Genomic DNA, 17,887 nt, shown 5'->3' with positions numbered 1-17,887 from the left:
TTTTGTCCATTTCAGAAGGAAATTGCCTTTGCGAGTTAACCAGAATAACTGCCCTGATGTTGAGTTGAGCTAATGTGACTCATGGGAACAATGCACTTTCTGCTTCTGCATTATTATCTGTATTGTCGCTAGTTCCAGCATTGTCAATGGTCACGGATTTAGGCCATAAATAGTTCTTCTATGTACTGTAATGAAGGTTTCTCATCTCTTTTTAAATAAAAATGAATATTAAAAAACTTGAAATTATCACAATTCTTAGTTTAGACCAGGCATGTCCAACGTTGGCCCTCCAGATGTTGTGAAACTACACATCCCAGCATGCTTTGCCACAGTTTAGCTATTAGAGAATGCTAAAAGCATGTTGGGATGTGTAGTTTCAAAACATCTGGAGGGCCAACGTTGGACATGCCTGGTTTAGACCAACAACATCCAATAGATATAACCATACCCATACAAGTGACCTGGATTGCACACCTGATTCTCGTAGGTCTCTTCCTGGTACCGGATTGGTAGGTCGCTGGCATGTACATAGATATATATCTCATTGTTGCCGGCGATGCCCCAGCAGCACGCTTGTACAGCAGATATACGTTTGAACTGGAGATGGTCGTCTTTACATAGATCCCACTGTTGGCCATCTGTAGACAGAGTGTATACTTTGCCCCAAATATCTGCTGCCCATAGCACAGTGTTCACCATCCTGCTGCCAAAAACAGACACAAGGTACAAATCAGATATGATGGGTGGGATGAAGAGCACAAGGGTAGGGAGCAAAGCAAGTAACTGTGTAACTGTTGCACATTGGTAACCACATGTTGCAGTGCAGATGGGGCAGATTAATAAAGTGCAGAGATTTACAGGCTCCATTCATTAGGGATGTATCAAGGAACATTCCCTGTTCTCCAGATGCTTGAGTCAGGGAAATCCCACATGTTGGAAATACAGTGTTACAACTGTGCTGCACTGCTAAGCAGTGATTGGTCCCTTGTACAGTGCAGGGAGAAGCAGCAGCACTGTGCACACACCCCATAATGAGGAAAATAGGGCATGTGATGTGAGGACACACTCACCCAGTCAAGGCCACACCAACTTTTTGGGCACGTAATCAGTCCCAGCAAAAGTTGGGAGGTGTGCTGTAACCATGTTTGTAAATGAGTTCTAAAAAGGACTTACTATAGTACTTACTGTAATATAAAACACACGAGAACTACCTGTTATACAAGGACAATGCAGACATAGCCCTAATTTGCTGCCATAGCCCAAATTCCCATTCACAGTTTGGTAACCTCAACCATAAAGAGAGAACAAACTCAGTGGAGCTTTTGCAAATTAAGTCTTTATGGGGGAAGGGCGACACTGGTGAACAAGCCCACACACAGGCGAAACGCGCATCCAGCAAGGTGGACTGACGGCCACTGAAGAGAAATCTTTTCCCCATAAATAACTTATAAAAACCCTTCAGACGATTCCTAGCGGATATAGCAATTAGCTCTGCTAGGCACATCTCTTTATTGTACGTTCTGATATAGAACTCACTCTGCATAGCATATTATAAAAAGCTCACTGCAGAATTTATGTTATTTGTCCTTTTCTGTTTGATGTTTGTTTTGTTTGACATGTACGTTCACCTTATCTTAAATAACCTAAAATAAAAGTTAAATTTTAAATCAGAATCAGAAAACAAAAATGAGTGCCCCACAAAAAGAGTCCACTTTCCCTTCTCCCTTTCATTGCATACAATCGGACTCGGGAGCACCGCCAACACACAGAGACCACTTACCCCGCATAGGGACACAACTTCTAATAAAAGTTGGTATCAGGCAACTCAGGCCGAACCCCACCGGAGTGGCGAAAGGGGTCTCTCTTGACCCAATTCACACTAGGTGGGCAATACCTAGTGTGGCTCCCAACCCCCCGCTTTCTCTACCTATAGAAGTTATAAGCTTCCTTCTTCTGTCCAAATTACAGTATCAAAAATACATTCTTATAAAAAATCTGTAAAATCATATAATAAAGGATGGAGAGTAATCTAAATAAAACAAACAAATAGAGAAAACCAAGAAAATACTTTGCTCGATGCAAAAGTAAAAACCTACAGTTGTCATTGTTGTGGATAAGATGTCATTCCGGAAGTATAAATCACATTAATCGAGCGCGCAGGAGAACAATGATGATGTAATGAAGGACACAGTGTACAAGGTATATCAGGTGTTACCTTTTATATGATTGTCAGGCACAGTCGGCAGAAGCTCACTGATGCCTGCAAGTTCCATGCTCTCACATTACCCCCACAGGGTCAGTATCACTCAGGGACCAGTGGGGTGACTGAGACAGAATAGGATCAGACATAGAGGATGTTTGCCATGAGAGAGTATCAGACAAAATAGTGTGGTGTAGCAGGATGACTACACACGGTCGACAAGGAAAAGGTCAACTCATCAATGTCAACAACTAAACATGTGGAGCCGTACGTACACTCCCTTCCTGTCAATCACTTTGCCGCTACGTCCTCACTACAAGCACGATTGTAAAGGTGCCTTATCCTATGCTAACTGCAATCACAGCACATGTGCAGTTTGCTGACAAACACTCCATTGTGTGAACATCGGCCACTACATGCAAACATGAATTAGGCCCAATATTCAGCAGCACACATAGTTGCCTCATACAATAGGCCTGACACAGCGTGTTTTCCTGTGCTCCTTTATGGGTGTCAAGGAAAACCATGCAATGATGGGGTGTGGTATGCGCCTCCGACAATGGGGATCCCGACTGCTGGTGCTCCGACAGAGGGGCGAGCGCAAAGAAGCCCCTTGTGGGCTCGCTGCGCTCTCCATGCTGCGGGCCTGGTGGCTCGCTATCCTCGCCACAGGTTCTATTCTCCCTCTATGGAGGTTGTGGACCCACACAAGGGAGAATAGCCCCTGTGAGTCAGAATCCCCACTGTCAGGGCATCATCTGGCACCCCAATGATGTTGGTGACAAGTTACTAATTTAATTGCCCCCATACTGCTAGCCTGTGAAGGTCTTTGAAAAGATGTGTGTGTGTGTGTGTGTGTGTGTGTGTGTGTGTGTGTGTGTGTAATTGTCGGGGTGCTAGGAGCAGGAACGCTGTAGTACAATTAGTTGGTGGGATTTAATTGACAGAAAATGGTCCTATGAGCAGATTGCAGCTGTCATTTCCTGTATCTAGCACAGGCCAAGGAAAGTCACCATGTAATGGTGATAATGAGGATTAATAAGCACAGACAGAGAATAAACATAATACATTGTTGGTGAAGCTTACATCTGTACCTGACCCTGAGTGACATAAACATGTGTGGAAGCTGTATAATTGTGTGTGTGTGTACTGTGGGGGATAGTCTCCGAGTAGTATTGCCTGTGGACCGGTAATTCTGGTACTGTGCTGCACGCACGGTATACGGTCACTAGGTCTACAGTCACTAGGTCGACAGTCATTGTGTCGACCACTGAAGGGGATGCGAAGCACTTTTTCGTAGTCCATGTCGACATTAGGGAAAAAACATGAAAACCCCATGTCAACCTTTTCACTGTCGACCATCCCAATGTTGACCAAATGTGTGTGTCGACCTTTTGACCCTGCCATGTTGACATTTTCTATGTTGTCATAATGATCCACAGCTGTGCTGCACCCCGGGGATGATTTGGGCTGCCCTCAGCCTTATATATAGGGGTTCTGCATATTTACTGTAGAAAGGGATTCTCTCAGGGAGGAGGAAGCCGTCACATAGCAGAGGGGTCTTCAAGAGAAAAACAATGGTCATCTTATAGAGATAAGTCTTCAAAAAAGTGACTGCCCAATATTCTCTATATGACTGAACTAACTTGTGCAATTTACCAACATATATACTGACATTGCCGTCTCCTTACATGAGGTCATGTAAGGAATAGTAATGACTTCAAGTAGATACATAATAATAAATAAGACCACAAGGCAATATATTGTTTTAAAAACAAAGAGTATTTACTGTATGTATAAATCTATGCAATATAATAAGTATTGAGAAAAAAAAAAAAAAAATAACTAAATATATATATATATATATATATATATATATATATATATATTAGTACAGATAAGTAGCCCACCACACCAGGCAATGTGGGCACAGTATGTTGGGCACAGGCTATAGGCTATGTTGTGTGAGGTGACAGTGCCCGCAGGGGGTGAGTGTAAGTCCCCCTGGCCATCTGGAGTGCTAACCCTGTATGTCCCGGCGGCCAGGAGTGACAGGCTGGTGGAGGACTGGCAGCGCCAGGCAGCCCCGGCTACAGGGAACATGAAAGCAGCAGCAGCTTACCTGGCCGCCCCCCAGTGACACGCAGGCCCCGGTCACACACATGGGGAATGTTGACACAGTGAGGCCATCGCGTCTCTATTCTCCCCCTCCCAGCAGCAGGCACAGGGGCGGGCACTGCCCAGATCCGCGCTCTCCTATTGGGTATAGCATCAGGAGAGTGTCTACTAGCTCAGCTGCCATTGGTTGCAGCGCTCCACGTCAGACTCGGTGACAGCGACATACAGTAGGCTGCAGCCTGCTGCCCATGCCCACACATTGGCAGGCAATGGTGGTCGGATGGGGGCAGTAGTGTGCAGGGAAGGGAGCAGGGATCTAGTCATGACGTTACATCCTCCTGTCTGCCGCCTAGTGGTGACCGGAAACGGTATTTTGTAAATAACAAACAGTGCAGCGGCAGCCCCTGCTTTTATTTATTCCCGGCCGTGTCTCTGTGCAGGAGCAGATCTGTGGTGGCCGGAGCACGAAGGGGGAGATGTCCCCTTACCTTGCGTCTTCGGGGTGATTCAGGTTCATCGAGCTTCCGGTTCACAGGAGGTAGACACTTCAATGAAAGGGACACTGGTTGACAGAATAACTCAAGTTTATTTTAAGAACAAGGGCAACCACTGCCACTGACCCTCACGGCACAGCAGTACTAGGAATTTAAGTCACGTTAGTAAGTAACAACAGTTATGGAAGTAAACTGACGCTATTAGGATTTACTAAATAGAACCACACAATATGACAACCTAAGCACACCACGCATGAGCCCACTAGGGCCTACAGTCTCCACGTGTTCGGGGTACCGTGACGGCGTTCTGGGTCAAACACCCCTGCTTTAAATTTACTACTGGGTCAACTAGTCAACACGGCATCCTTAACACTGAAGGCTACCTTTGACGTATTCACACATCAAACCGTACATGGTATACCACAACAATAATTACAACAGCAAGTAATAATCAGATAACTGGTGCACCAAACTAGGACCCTAACCATAGCCCTGAGGTGACGTCACCTTGCTTGGGGTTCAGTCCCGGTCAACCTGTGCACAGGGGTTTAGGGACTAGCTGTCCAGAGGAATCATCCAGTACTGGTAGTGTTCTACGTTGGGCCTGCGCCCTCCTGCTTGGCCGTAGCACGTGGAACAAGTGACCCCCTAACCTGGAAGGTCGGCAATCAATATATGGCGGTGCAGTACTTTAATTAGATCACAAGGTGGCGGTAGCTCCCCACTAGTGGAGCAGGGCAGCTGTTCGGGAAAAGTGAGCCGACGAAGTCCTGCAGCTTAACTCTAGGAATCCCCTCCTCTGCTTAGGGATTAGGCTGCCTGTCGGTGGAGTGTACCCTGACACGGGCACAGGTGGGTACCCAAAGTGACTACTCGGCAGATCAGGGTCCGGGCATAAAGGAGTGGTGGGGGCACTGCCCCTGAGGTCAGGTACTGGGCACAGGTGAGGCTTGATCTGGCAGGTAACGGGGGAGGCAGGCTAGGTGGAGCGATCATGGACACCGGTGGGCAGGGGTGACTGTCTGGCAGGGCATGAGTACCTGTATACCGCTCTCTGGTGCAGGCTCCCGCCCGTCGCGCTCGGCCATGCAGGGGTGGCGTCCTCTCCTTCAGGGCGACCGCACACCAGTGTGGGCGCCACAGCCGTGGCGTTGCCGCACTCGGTGGCTCCTTCTGTCCCCCTCTTTGGGCGTTGGACGGGTACTGAGGCAGGGGAGTCAGCCGGTGGACGGTAGATCGGTGGGGGTTGCGGCTGCTCTGCTCGCCTCCACTCTCCCCTTCACGTGCGGCTCACAGACGGCGGGGTCAGCGGGGGTCACAGCCTCACCGCGGCAGTAAGGAGACGCGTCGCGTCTCTGAGTGTTCTCTCCGGCTGGCTGCTACAACCTCCCCGGACGTCGGCTCCCGCTCTGGGGTCGCAGGGGTCACGCTGCTGCTCGGCGTCTTCTCCCTACACCAGGCGCTGCTCTCCGTTGCGCCTCGCGCTGCTCTGCCTTCCTCTTCCCGGTCTCTCCTTCCTTCTTCACCTCCCCTTCTTCTCCTCACCAATCCCCTGGCACCCTCACCTGTCAGTCACTAAAAGAGCGCGAAGTCCCGGGAAAATATTAACCCCCTATCTCCTGCACTGGGGCCGCTGCTGTAGTAACCCCTTGTGTCCTGGAAGGGGATGTGGGGTCTATAGAGTTCTGGGGCACCACATTCACCCCTGCTTTGAAGATGCGTGTCCCCGCGCATCACAACTTAGCGGACAATTGTCCTTTTTGCTCACATCACATATTAACAACGTTTATAACAAATGTTTTCAGTTCCCAATACATATACACAACAGGTTATGGGAAGGTATCTAAACCTGGTACCGCCGGGGAAGTGTACCCCGAGTACTCCTTTCGGAGCGCCTTAGCTCAGGCTCGGGGGCCACCTCCTCGGCCGCGCGAGGCGCGATTAATTTGACTGGCGACTTAGGCCGGGCTTGCTGTGACGTAATGGACCAGCCCACCATCATCAATAGCTCGAGAGGGTCAGTGGGCAGCGGAGGCGAGAGGACCGTTTCACCCTTCGGCTCTTCATCCCCGTCATCCTTTGGTGTTCCCTTTAGCTTTCGGTCCGGTCTTACGCAGAACCTGCGCTGACTCCTGTGGGCCGATGCTAGAGGGGTGCCGTCGAACTTCGAGGTCTGGCCACCCGCCCCTATCAACATGGATTCAACTGCATGCGAGTCCAGCCCCCGCTTGGGGTATACTTCGGTCTGTGGCCGCTTCTTCCTCATTGGCTCACTCTGTACTCTAACCGGAGAGCTCCGTTGGCCACATCTATACGGTTTCTCGCTACTTCTTCCTACCCCATCTTCTGTTCCTTCAGGGTACACACCATTCCATCGGGGTGGATCTTTCGGGGGGTAGTACCGTGGGTGACTTCTGTGGCTTGGGTAATTCCAACGGCGCTCTCTTCTTGTGGCATATTGGGCACCTCTGACTGGAACGCCACCAGGGCCAGTGACGTTGGCTGCTCGGAGGCCCTTTCTTCCCCTGATGATGTCGAATTCCACCGGCTCTCCGGCCCCAATACTTCGATAGGAATCTGTTGCATTTTTCTTCTCGATAGCTGTGAAGTGGACAAAGATGTCCCTTGCTGCGTCAGCACAGTTAATAAAACCGTACCCCCGTTGTACGTGAAACCAAACCACTCTTCCCTGGTTCTTCATGCGGGTTGGAGAGTAGCGATCCGAGGTGGCAGATAACTTGCTTGCACCTATATAGAATTGTCTGCCGTGACAAGCCTGCCCATCTTCGGGAGCTGGACCTACGCTTCCTGTCCTCCCCGAGGCTCGGCCCTTGACCTCGGGGCGTTGGGGTTTAAAGCTTCGTCCTGGTCGCAACCTCTCTCTGCGTGTCCAGCCTCTTGGCTTTGGTGGTGCATCAGACGTCCCTGTCCCTCAAACTGGTCGGGAGGCTGCCGTCCATACTCTCGGGGCGGTTCCCACCTACTTCGGGCCGGTCTTTGTCTTTCGGCTCTCCATTTTGGCTCCGAGTAAGTCTGTGCCGGCGAGCTCGCCATTCGGCGCATCTCCCTCTGCATCTCTGCCATCCCTACGACCAACCCCTCCATTTGTTTCTGGAGTGTCTGCATCGCGTCCCCGTCGGACTGTTGGCCACCCTGTACCGCCAAGTCGTAGGGCCATTTCGCCTTCTCCGTGCCGCTGGCTGTGGCTCCGGTTGAGTTTGCTCCTTCTTTGAAGCCGATCAGTTCCGGATACCCCTCTTCCCTATTTTTAGGGTTACCAATGATAGCGAGGGCGGCCGTCTTGAAGTCCCGGAAGGTCTTTCCAGGCATCTGCGACCTCAGCAGCCGTAACTGGACCTTGACGTTTTCTTGGGCCACCCCTTCGACAAATTGGACCGTTAAGGCCTCGTCAGCGTTTCGCACCTCCTCCGGGTCCACTGCTTGAATAGCCTTTAACGTCTCCTGTAGGCTCAGGGCGTAGTCCCGTAGGGACTCATTTGGCTGTTGCTTGCGAGCATACAATTTCATCTTCAGCTCAGGGATGGTCTTCGTTTCAAAGGTTGTGAAGATTTTCTTTAGCATGTCTGTCGCACTTTTTCTATCTTCTATTGGCCATGAGGCCACTTCTCTGCGCGCCGACCCAGTCAGCTGTCCCATCAGCATTTCCACCTTCTGCCGTTCGCTAGGCTGATACATCCGGAACGTGGATTCGATGTTGTTCCTGAAGTCTGCAAATGGGGTTTTCTGGAGCCGGTCATCGTCTCCGCTATAGGTCAGGAGCCATGGGGCTCCGAAATAGTACGGCAGGGTGATGGCCGCAGCCGGTGTTGCATCTTCTGCGTCCTGTTCTTGAATCTGTGGGTTTGGCGGCTGTGCCACCCCTTCGCCTTGTTGCTGTTCCATTTTTCACTGGGTTGTCACTCTCCTTGTTAACACGGATCCTGTTCGTTGTGACGCCAAAAGAGATGTGGTGGCCGGAGCACGAAGGGGGAGATGTCCCCTTACCTTGCGTCTTCGGGGTGATTCAGGTTCATCGAGCTTCCGGTTCACAGGAGGTAGACACTTCAATGAAAGGGACACTGGTTGACAGAATAACTCAAGTTTATTTTAAGAACAAGGGCAACCACTGCCACTGACCCTCACGGCACAGCAGTACTAGGAATTTAAGTCACGTTAGTAAGTAACAACAGTTATGGAAGTAAACTGACGCTATTAGGATTTACTAAATAGAACCACACAATATGACAACCTAAGCACACCACGCATGAGCCCACTAGGGCCTACAGTCTCCACGTGTTCGGGGTACCGTGACGGCGTTCTGGGTCAAACACCCCTGCTTTAAATTTACTACTGGGTCAACTAGTCGACACGGCATCCTTAACACTGAAGGCTACCTTTGACGTATTCACACATCAAACCGTACATGGTATACCACAACAATAATTACAACAGCAAGTAATAATCAGATAACTGGTGCACCAAACTAGGACCCTAACCATAGCCCTGAGGTGACGTCACCTTGCTTGGGGTTCAGTCCCGGTCAACCTGTGCACAGGGGTTTAGGGACTAGCTGTCCAGAGGAATCATCCAGTACTGGTAGTGTTCTACGTTGGGCCTGCGCCCTCCTGCTTGGCCGTAGCACGTGGAACAAGTGACCCCCTAACCTGGAAGGTCGGCAATCAATATATGGCGGTGCAGTACTTTAATTAGATCACAAGGTGGCGGTAGCTCCCCACTAGTGGAGCAGGGCAGCTGTTCGGGAAAAGTGAGCCGACGAAGTCCTGCAGCTTAACTCTAGGAATCCCCTCCTCTGCTTAGGGATTAGGCTGCCTGTCGGTGGAGTGTACCCTGACACGGGCACAGGTGGGTACCCAAAGTGACTACTCGGCAGATCAGGGTCCGGGCATAAAGGAGTGGTGGGGGCACTGCCCCTGAGGTCAGGTACTGGGCACAGGTGAGGCTTGATCTGGCAGGTAACGGGGGAGGCAGGCTAGGTGGAGCGATCATGGACACCGGTGGGCAGGGGTGACTGTCTGGCAGGGCATGAGTACCTGTATACCGCTCTCTGGTGCAGGCTCCCGCCCGTCGCGCTCGGCCATGCAGGGGTGGCGTCCTCTCCTTCAGGGCGACCGCACACCAGTGTGGGCGCCACAGCCGTGGCGTTGCCGCACTCGGTGGCTCCTTCTGTCCCCCTCTTTGGGCGTTGGACGGGTACTGAGGCAGGGGAGTCAGCCGGTGGACGGTAGATCGGTGGGGGTTGCGGCTGCTCTGCTCGCCTCCACTCTCCCCTTCACGTGCGGCTCACAGACGGCGGGGTCAGCGGGGGTCACAGCCTCACCGCGGCAGTAAGGAGACGCGTCGCGTCTCTGAGTGTTCTCTCCGGCTGGCTGCTACAACCTCCCCGGACGTCGGCTCCCGCTCTGGGGTCGCAGGGGTCACGCTGCTGCTCGGCGTCTTCTCCCTACACCAGGCGCTGCTCTCCGTTGCGCCTCGCGCTGCTCTGCCTTCCTCTTCCCGGTCTCTCCTTCCTTCTTCACCTCCCCTTCTTCTCCTCACCAATCCCCTGGCACCCTCACCTGTCAGTCACTAAAAGAGCGCGAAGTCCCGGGAAAATATTAACCCCCTATCTCCTGCACTGGGGCCGCTGCTGTAGTAACCCCTTGTGTCCTGGAAGGGGATGTGGGGTCTATAGAGTTCTGGGGCACCACAGATCCACCTCTGGCATACTGTAGTAAGTCATGTGCAGGAACAATACTTAGATCACTGTCTCCATCAGTACATGCAGATATCTGTGCCCATCATCACCCATAGCCATGATCAGCGCAGCTGTGACGGATGCCCCTGCCTGGTGGTACAGTACCTGCAGATCTCTGTGCCCATCATCACCCATAGCCATGATCAGCGCACATGTGATGGATGCCCGTGCCTGGTGGTACAGTACCTGCAGATCTCTGTGCCAATCATCACCCATAGTCATGATCAGCGCAGGCGTGACTGATGCCCCTGCCTGGTGGTACAGTACCTGCAGGTCTCTGTGCCAATTATCACCAACAGCCATTATCAGCTGTGATGGATGCCCCTGTCTGATACAGTACCTGCAGATCTCTGTGCCCATCATCCATAGCCATGATCAGCGCAGCAGGACTTTGCCTGGCTGATCAGTTCCGCTACATCTGATGCCACCCGATATATAAGAGCTGTGTGTATACAGGTATTATGATCCCCAGAAAACATGGATGTGTTTAAAATAACCGCATTTCATTCCTTCTGACAGATTAGTGACCTTTCCTTAGATTATATCTAAAGGTGTTTACAATGTGGTTCTCCCAGATTATTCATACCCCATTGGTGGGTCGCGGATCATTTATTTTCTATTGAGAATATTTGGAACCCAGAATTGGTATTTTGTCTACTTGTGTGGCTACAGGGTGAGTGAAGCTGTGTCCATACAGCCACTGGCCTCTGCATGTCCAGAAAACAGGGCCACATGACCTGATCTTCTAAAATGCTGTCCGTCAGCGCCCATATTCTCTCTTTAAATGTTACATTTATTTGGATCTGTTCTACGGGTCTTTTTTTCTGTTTAGGTTTACGATACATACTATTATATAATATTTCTCCCTTGTATTATTTGTACATAGGGTGCATCAGTGAGACAAGGGTAATGGTGTCCATGGCTGAACGAGGAGCGGAGCCCTGTGTGACTGACCAATGGCATTCAGTAAAGGAGGAGCCTGATATTAATACCAGCACAGGTCAGTAATCTCTCAATCTTTCTGGCAGAGGTTCTCAATCACTGTCCTCAAGGCATCCTGAGGGTCCAGGTTTTAAATATATCCATGGTTGGCCACAGGTTGCTTAGGGGGGATTCTGGTTGGTTTTCTAAAGCAAACTCTTTGGTACTTGTGAGTTATCCGGACGCCCGATTTCTAAATCGGGTCGGATCGGGCACATTGCATCGCATCGCATGCGACCATCGGATGCGATGCGATGCGATGACCCGATTTTTCCATAGGAATCAATGTTAAAATGGACTGAGTCCATTTTAACATGGAATTCAATGGGAAAAAGGGGTCCTTTTCATACCCCTACTATCCAAGTGGGCATGGAGTTGGATATAAACCTGTGGCGAGCGTAGCGAGCCACCGAGCCCGAAGCGTGGCGAGCGGACACGGAATACCGTCCGCTCGCCACGCTTCGGGCTCGGTGGCTCGCTACGCTCGCCACAGGTTTATATCCAACTCCATGCCCACTTGGATAGTAGGGGTATGAAAAGGACCCCTTTTTCCATAGGAATCATTTTAACATTGATTCCTATGGAAAAATCGGGTCATCGCATCCGATGGTCGCATGCGATGCGATGCGATATCGCATCGCATCGCATCTGATTGTATGCCTTAACTTAAGGCATACAATCAAAAAATCGGGCGTCCAGATAACTCACAAGTACCAACTCTTTCTTTAATGGACAAAACCATGTGCACTGCAGGTGGGGCTGATGTAACATGTGCAGAGAGAGTTAGATTTGGGTTATTTTGTTTATGTGCAGGGTAAATACTGGCTGCGGTACTTATGTAGTATCTGGGCTGCCGATTTTTTGATTGTATGCCTTAAGTTAAGGCATACAATCAGATGCGATGCGATGCGATATCGCATCGCATCGCATCCGATATCGGATGCGATGACCCGATTTTTCCATAGGAATCAATGTTAAAATGATTCCTATGGAAAAATGGGTCCTTTTCATACCCCTACTATCCAAGTGGGCATGGAGTTGGATATAAACCTGTGGCGAGCGTAGCGAGCCACCGAGCCCGAAGCGTGGCGAGCGAAGCGAGCCCCGCGAGGGGACGGTATTCGTCCCCTCGCGGGGCTCGCTTCGCTCGCCACGCTTCGGGCTCGGTGGCTCGCTACGCTCGCCACAGGTTTATATCCAACTCCATGCCCACTTGGATAGTAGGGGTATGAAAAGGACCCATTTTTCCCATTGAATTCCATGTTAAAATGGACTCAGTCCATTTTAACATTGATTCCTATGGAAAAATCGGGTCATCGCATCGCATCGCATCGAATCGCATGGTCGCATGCGATGCGATGCGATCTCCCGATCCGACCCGATTTAGAAATCGGCAGCCCAGATACTACATAAGTACCCTGGCTGCTTTATTCTTACATTGCAATTTAGATTTCAGTTTGAACACATCCCACCCAAATGTAACTCTCTCTGCACATGTTACATCTGCCCCACCTGCAGTGCACATGATTTTGACCATTAAGAAGGATTTTGCTTTTGCAAACCAACCAGAATCACCCCCTTAGTATCTCAGTTAACCATCTGCGCTAAACCATGGATATCTTTAAAACTTGGAATGTTAGGGTACCTTGAGGGCAATGGAAGATCCTTGCAAATACTCCGGAAAAAACATAAGAGAGAAAATTGTGGTTTCACTTCTAGCAATCCAGTTCTGTCATTCTACTAGGCCCAGGGTAACCTCACTGTATGCTCAGCATTGCTCATATACATGTCTAAGTGTGCTCAGCATTGCTCATATACATGTCTATAAGTGTGCTCAGCATTGCTCATGTACATGTCTATAAGTGTGCTCAGCATTGCTCATATACATGTCTATAAGTGTGCTCAGCAGTGCTCATGTACATGTCTATAAGTGTGCTCAGCATTACTCATGTACAAGTCTATAAGTGTGCTCAGCATTGCTCATATACATGTCTATAAGTGTGCTCAGCAGTGCTCATGTACATGTCTATAAGTGTGCTCAGCAGTGCTCATGTACATGTCTATAAGTGTGCTCAGCATTGCTCATATACATGTCTATAAGTGTGCTCAGCAGTGCTCATGTACATGTCTATAAGTGTGCTCAGCATTACTCATGTACAAGTCTATAAGTGTGCTCAGCATTGCTCATGTACATGTCTATAAGTGTGCTCAGCATTGCTCATGTACATGTCTATAAGTGTGCTCAGCATTGCTCATACACATGTCTATAAGTGTGCTCAGCATTGCTCATGTACATGTCTATAAGTGTGCTCAGCATTGCTCACATACATGTCTATAAGTGTGCTCAGCATTGCTCATATACATGTGTGCTCAGCATTGCTCATATACATGTCTATAAGTGTGCTCAGCATTGCTCATATACATGTCTATAAGTGTGCTCAGCATTGCTCATGTACATGTCTATAAGTGTGCTCAGCATTGCTCATGTACATGTCTATAAGTGTGCTCAGCATTGCTCATATACATGTGTGCTCAGCATTGCTCATATACATGTCTATAAGTGTGCTAAGCATTGCTCATGTACATGTCTATAAGTGTGCTAAGCATTGCTCATGTACATGTCTATAAGTGTGCTCAGCATTGCTCATGTACATGTCTATAAGTGTGCTCAGCATTGCTCATGTACATGTCTATAAGTGTGCTCAGCATTGCTCATATACATGTCTATAAGTGCTCAGCATTGCTCATATACATGTCTATAAGTGTGCTCAGCATTGCTCATATACATGTCTATAAGTGTGCTCAGCATTGCTCATGTACATGTCTATAAGTGTGCTCAGCATTGCTCATATACATGTCTATAACAGGGTTGCCTACCTGACCCTCTCCTTCAGGGAGAAATGTTCTGTTCCTGGGCTTCCCTGGTAATGTATGACTGCTATCACCTGTAGTGAAACACCTTTCTTATCAATTACCTAGCTCCCCACAGGTGATGGCAATCGTACACTACCAGGGAAGTCCAGAAACAGAGCATTTTCTCCCTCATGGAGAGGATCAGGTAGGTAACCCTGGTCTATAAGTGTGCTCAGATCTGACCAGGTATGGATCTACATTTTATTATCGGTATCTGGTATGGTTCTGCATATTAATACCCAGTTGCATGGGCATATTTGCAATGCATGCAGGGTGCGCGATACATGTGGTCCAGGGAAGCCCACACCATGGGCCTAATTCAGATCTGATCACAGAGCATATTTTGTTTGCAAATGGACAAAACCATGGTGCAGGGTAACTATTGGCTGCTTTATTTTTACACCGCAATTTAGATTTAATTTTCAACACACACACAACGCAAATCTAAAGGCCCCCATACACTAATTCGATTTGGGCTGATTTAACCCTTTCCTGACGGAATGGGCCGCGAAATCGACCCAAATCGGGTCAGTGTGATGTCGACTCAGGTCCGATGCGCTTTCCCGTGCACAACGGACCTGAGTTGGAGGTCGGACAGGTGGCGGGCCAGGCAGGAACAGGGGTCGCATGCGATCCATCACAGTTAAAGGACAACTTGTGATGGATCGCATTTGACCCTGCCGCCAGAAGGTTCCGGGTGGCTCGCATGTAATTGGCTGGAAGTACACTACTGTGATAAATTACAGTAGTGTATGCCCAGCTTAACTCTCTCTGCACATTTTATATCAGCCCCAACTGCAGTGCAGCATGGTTTTGTCCATTTGCAAACAAAATGTGCCCTGCAATCAGAGGGTTCTGATATTCTATTAACAATTAAATTCCACCTAAAAGTCACAAAGATAGAAAGTAAGCAATAATAATACACTGTATTATATACATTAGCAAAAGAAAGTCATGATATATTCCCTCCAGTAGCCTAAAACTAGCATTATTTAAATTCCTCCCATATTCATGAGACAACTTTACTGAATACTTGTTGTTTTTGGCAGATGAAATTAAGAGCGAATACAAACTTGAACAAGACGACATTTCCCTTGGTTCGTGGGAGTGTGCGGTAAAATGTTACAAAACATGAAGACTGCGGGCTTCAGGAGATTCCAGAGGAGACACCATTGTCAAGCTCGGACTATGGGACCTTATATACAGACTGTACAGATCTGGCCACTCATAAGACAAATCCCAAAGGGGAGATCTCCTTTTTGTGCTCTGAATGTGGGAAAAGTTTTGCCAGCAAGCTAAAACTTAGAAGACATCAAAGAACTCACACCGGAATCAAGCCATTTTCATGTTCTGACTGCGGGAAAAGCTTCATCAGGAAGTCCCATCTTGTTATACACCAGAGAGTTCACTCCGGAGAGAAGCCATTTGCATGTTTCGAATGCGAGAAGAGTTTTTGGGATAAGTCGGATCTCCTAAGGCATCAGAAATCCATTTGGGAGAAAAACCGTATTCATGCGCCGAGTGTGGGAAATGTTTCAGCCGCAAGTTCCACCTTTACACACATTTGAGGATTCACGTCGGTCCAGCGACGTACCCGTGTTCTTTCTGTGAGGAATGTTTTAGAAAAAAACCTGCCTGTGCCAAACATGAGAAGATCCATACCGGACAAACTGGATTTATATGCACCGAATGCGGAAAATCATGTAAGCAGGAGTCTCATTTTATTACCCATGTCCGAATTCATACAGGAGAGAAACCATTTTCATGTGGTGAATGTGGGAAATATTTTAGCGATAAGTCCGTCCTTGTCAGTCACCAGAAAATTCACACTGGGGAAAAGCCGTATACCTGCACCATGTGTGGAAAAGGCTTCATTCGCATGTCCCACCTGGTGATACATCATACTGGCGAAAAGCCGTTCGGATGCACTGAATGCGGTAAAGGCTTCCCTAACAGCTCGCGGCTCCTCAAACATCGCATAATTCACACAGAGTAGTGTGTACTGTCGCCGAGCCCTTCTGTAATATATGTGTGAGAAACAGTAAATCCATCTGTCCCTATATGCTTTGTGTCGTACATTATCATATATAAGACTCCTGAAGTAGAGGTGCTGTTTGCATGCTGGAAAATATCTCTAGTAAGTCACTTCCTGGTAGCCATTTTCTAAATTTTGAACATAACAAAATAGATTTGGTGTCTCCTAAAACATGCACATACTGAAGCAGATGATGTGTAACGTAGCTTGGTTTAGTAATGTTGGGCCTGATTAAAAGTTTTTGTACAACGCCGATGGTGGGTGCAGCTCCGGTTGGAGAAGCTGCAACCTGATTGGCAGGCTGTGTCCATTTGGGGGCGAATAGGGTGGGAGGGGTGTTGGCCCCAGTTTTCTGTGCGTTTCCAAGACCAGTGTCCGCATCATCCACTGCATATTTCCTGTCTTCATCTCCTGAGTTTGGGGGCCATTCAGCGCAAGCTCAGGGTTTCTTGGATGGCCGATGATTATCTGAAGTAGGTTTTGGTTCTGAGGGGTAGATGTGTGGTGCAGCGATAAGTGAGAAAACGGTAACTGCACCCTTTAAGTGTGGCAGATACCGTTTCTCCCCATGTATGACTGTGGGGTTGTGTGCTAAATAACAGGGGCAATATGCCAGAAAGCGTCCCACTGTGCCAGGCAATTTATGTATGGTCAGTGGCACTGACTGCTCTGCCCGCTGCAGCCATCTATTTTAACAGCTGCAGGGGAGGTGAGTCACAGCCACTGGCCCTAGCTGTGGCGGCTGCTGGCTCTGGACAGCATGGGAGATCTTGCATATGCGGTGGAGCTGGCCATACAGGGAGACACAGCAGATGTGTTGTGGCAATAAAATGACCAGCCGGAGGGGTGATTTTTCACTCCCCACTCCGGCAGCCGAGATGTTAATTATACCCCTTTGACACCAGCCTAAATTCCCGGGTTGGTCTGAAAGGTTCCCAGGCCAAAATCCCGGCAAAATTTCCCAGGATTTCAACCCTGCTATAGTTGTTCCCGGAGTCCTGGTCCGTGTGAAAGAGATAGGGGTACTCACCGGGGTTGCCGGTCCTTGGTGCATGCGTCAGGCCGGGGATCCACACAGGCAGCGGGCGCAGAAGACAGGGCAGGCGGCGGATGAAGACGACTCAGCTCTCCGGCGCCCTCACTGTAGCCGGAGAGCTCTGTCATCTGCACCCACCGCCTGACCTGTCATCTGCGCCCGATGCCTGTGTGGATCCCCAGTCTACACGGGGGAACAGCAAACCGGAGTGAGTATTGTCCACCGCCATCCCACCTCCTTCCCACAACAGAAAATGCAGGGACTTTTCTGGTGTGAAAGGGGCCAACCCGGGAATGCCCCAGCATGATCCCTGGGCCGTATTCCCGGGTGGGTCCCTGCATTTTCTGGTGTGAAA

General features: G+C 49.3%; 1 protein-coding gene and 1 long non-coding RNA gene across 4 annotated transcripts in view; one reads left to right on the top strand and one right to left on the bottom strand.

The window, feature by feature from the left end:
* Window positions 1-480: 480 nt before the first annotated feature.
* Window positions 481-17,887, bottom strand: part of LOC146020216 (tectonin beta-propeller repeat-containing protein 1-like) — a 75,566-nt gene continuing 58,159 nt past the window's right edge. For both annotated transcript variants that reach the window (XM_083153176.1, XM_083153177.1), the window contains exon 9: window positions 481-700. In XM_083153176.1, coding sequence (XP_083009302.1) covers window positions 614-700 — 87 coding nt within the window. In that variant the 3' untranslated portion in view covers window positions 481-613. The remainder of the gene's footprint in view (window positions 701-17,887) is intronic.
* LOC146020220 (uncharacterized) lies at window positions 10,520-17,633 on the top strand. Of its 2 annotated transcripts, none has more exons than XR_014450742.1 (3): window positions 10,520-10,543; window positions 11,454-11,567; window positions 15,511-17,633. It is a non-coding gene; the product is annotated as an uncharacterized LOC146020220 (long non-coding RNA). The 2 variants fall into 2 exon arrangements; XR_014450743.1 differs by lacking the exon at window positions 10,520-10,543 and adding an exon at window positions 10,779-11,023.

Source organism: Crinia signifera, chromosome 7 (assembly GCF_055691185.1).
Source record: "Crinia signifera chromosome 7, ASM5569118v1, whole genome shotgun sequence".
Classification (NCBI taxonomy): domain Eukaryota; kingdom Metazoa; phylum Chordata; class Amphibia; order Anura; family Myobatrachidae; genus Crinia; species Crinia signifera.
The sequence above is the reverse complement of the archived record's forward strand: the minus strand, read 5'-3'. Positions and strand labels throughout refer to the sequence as shown.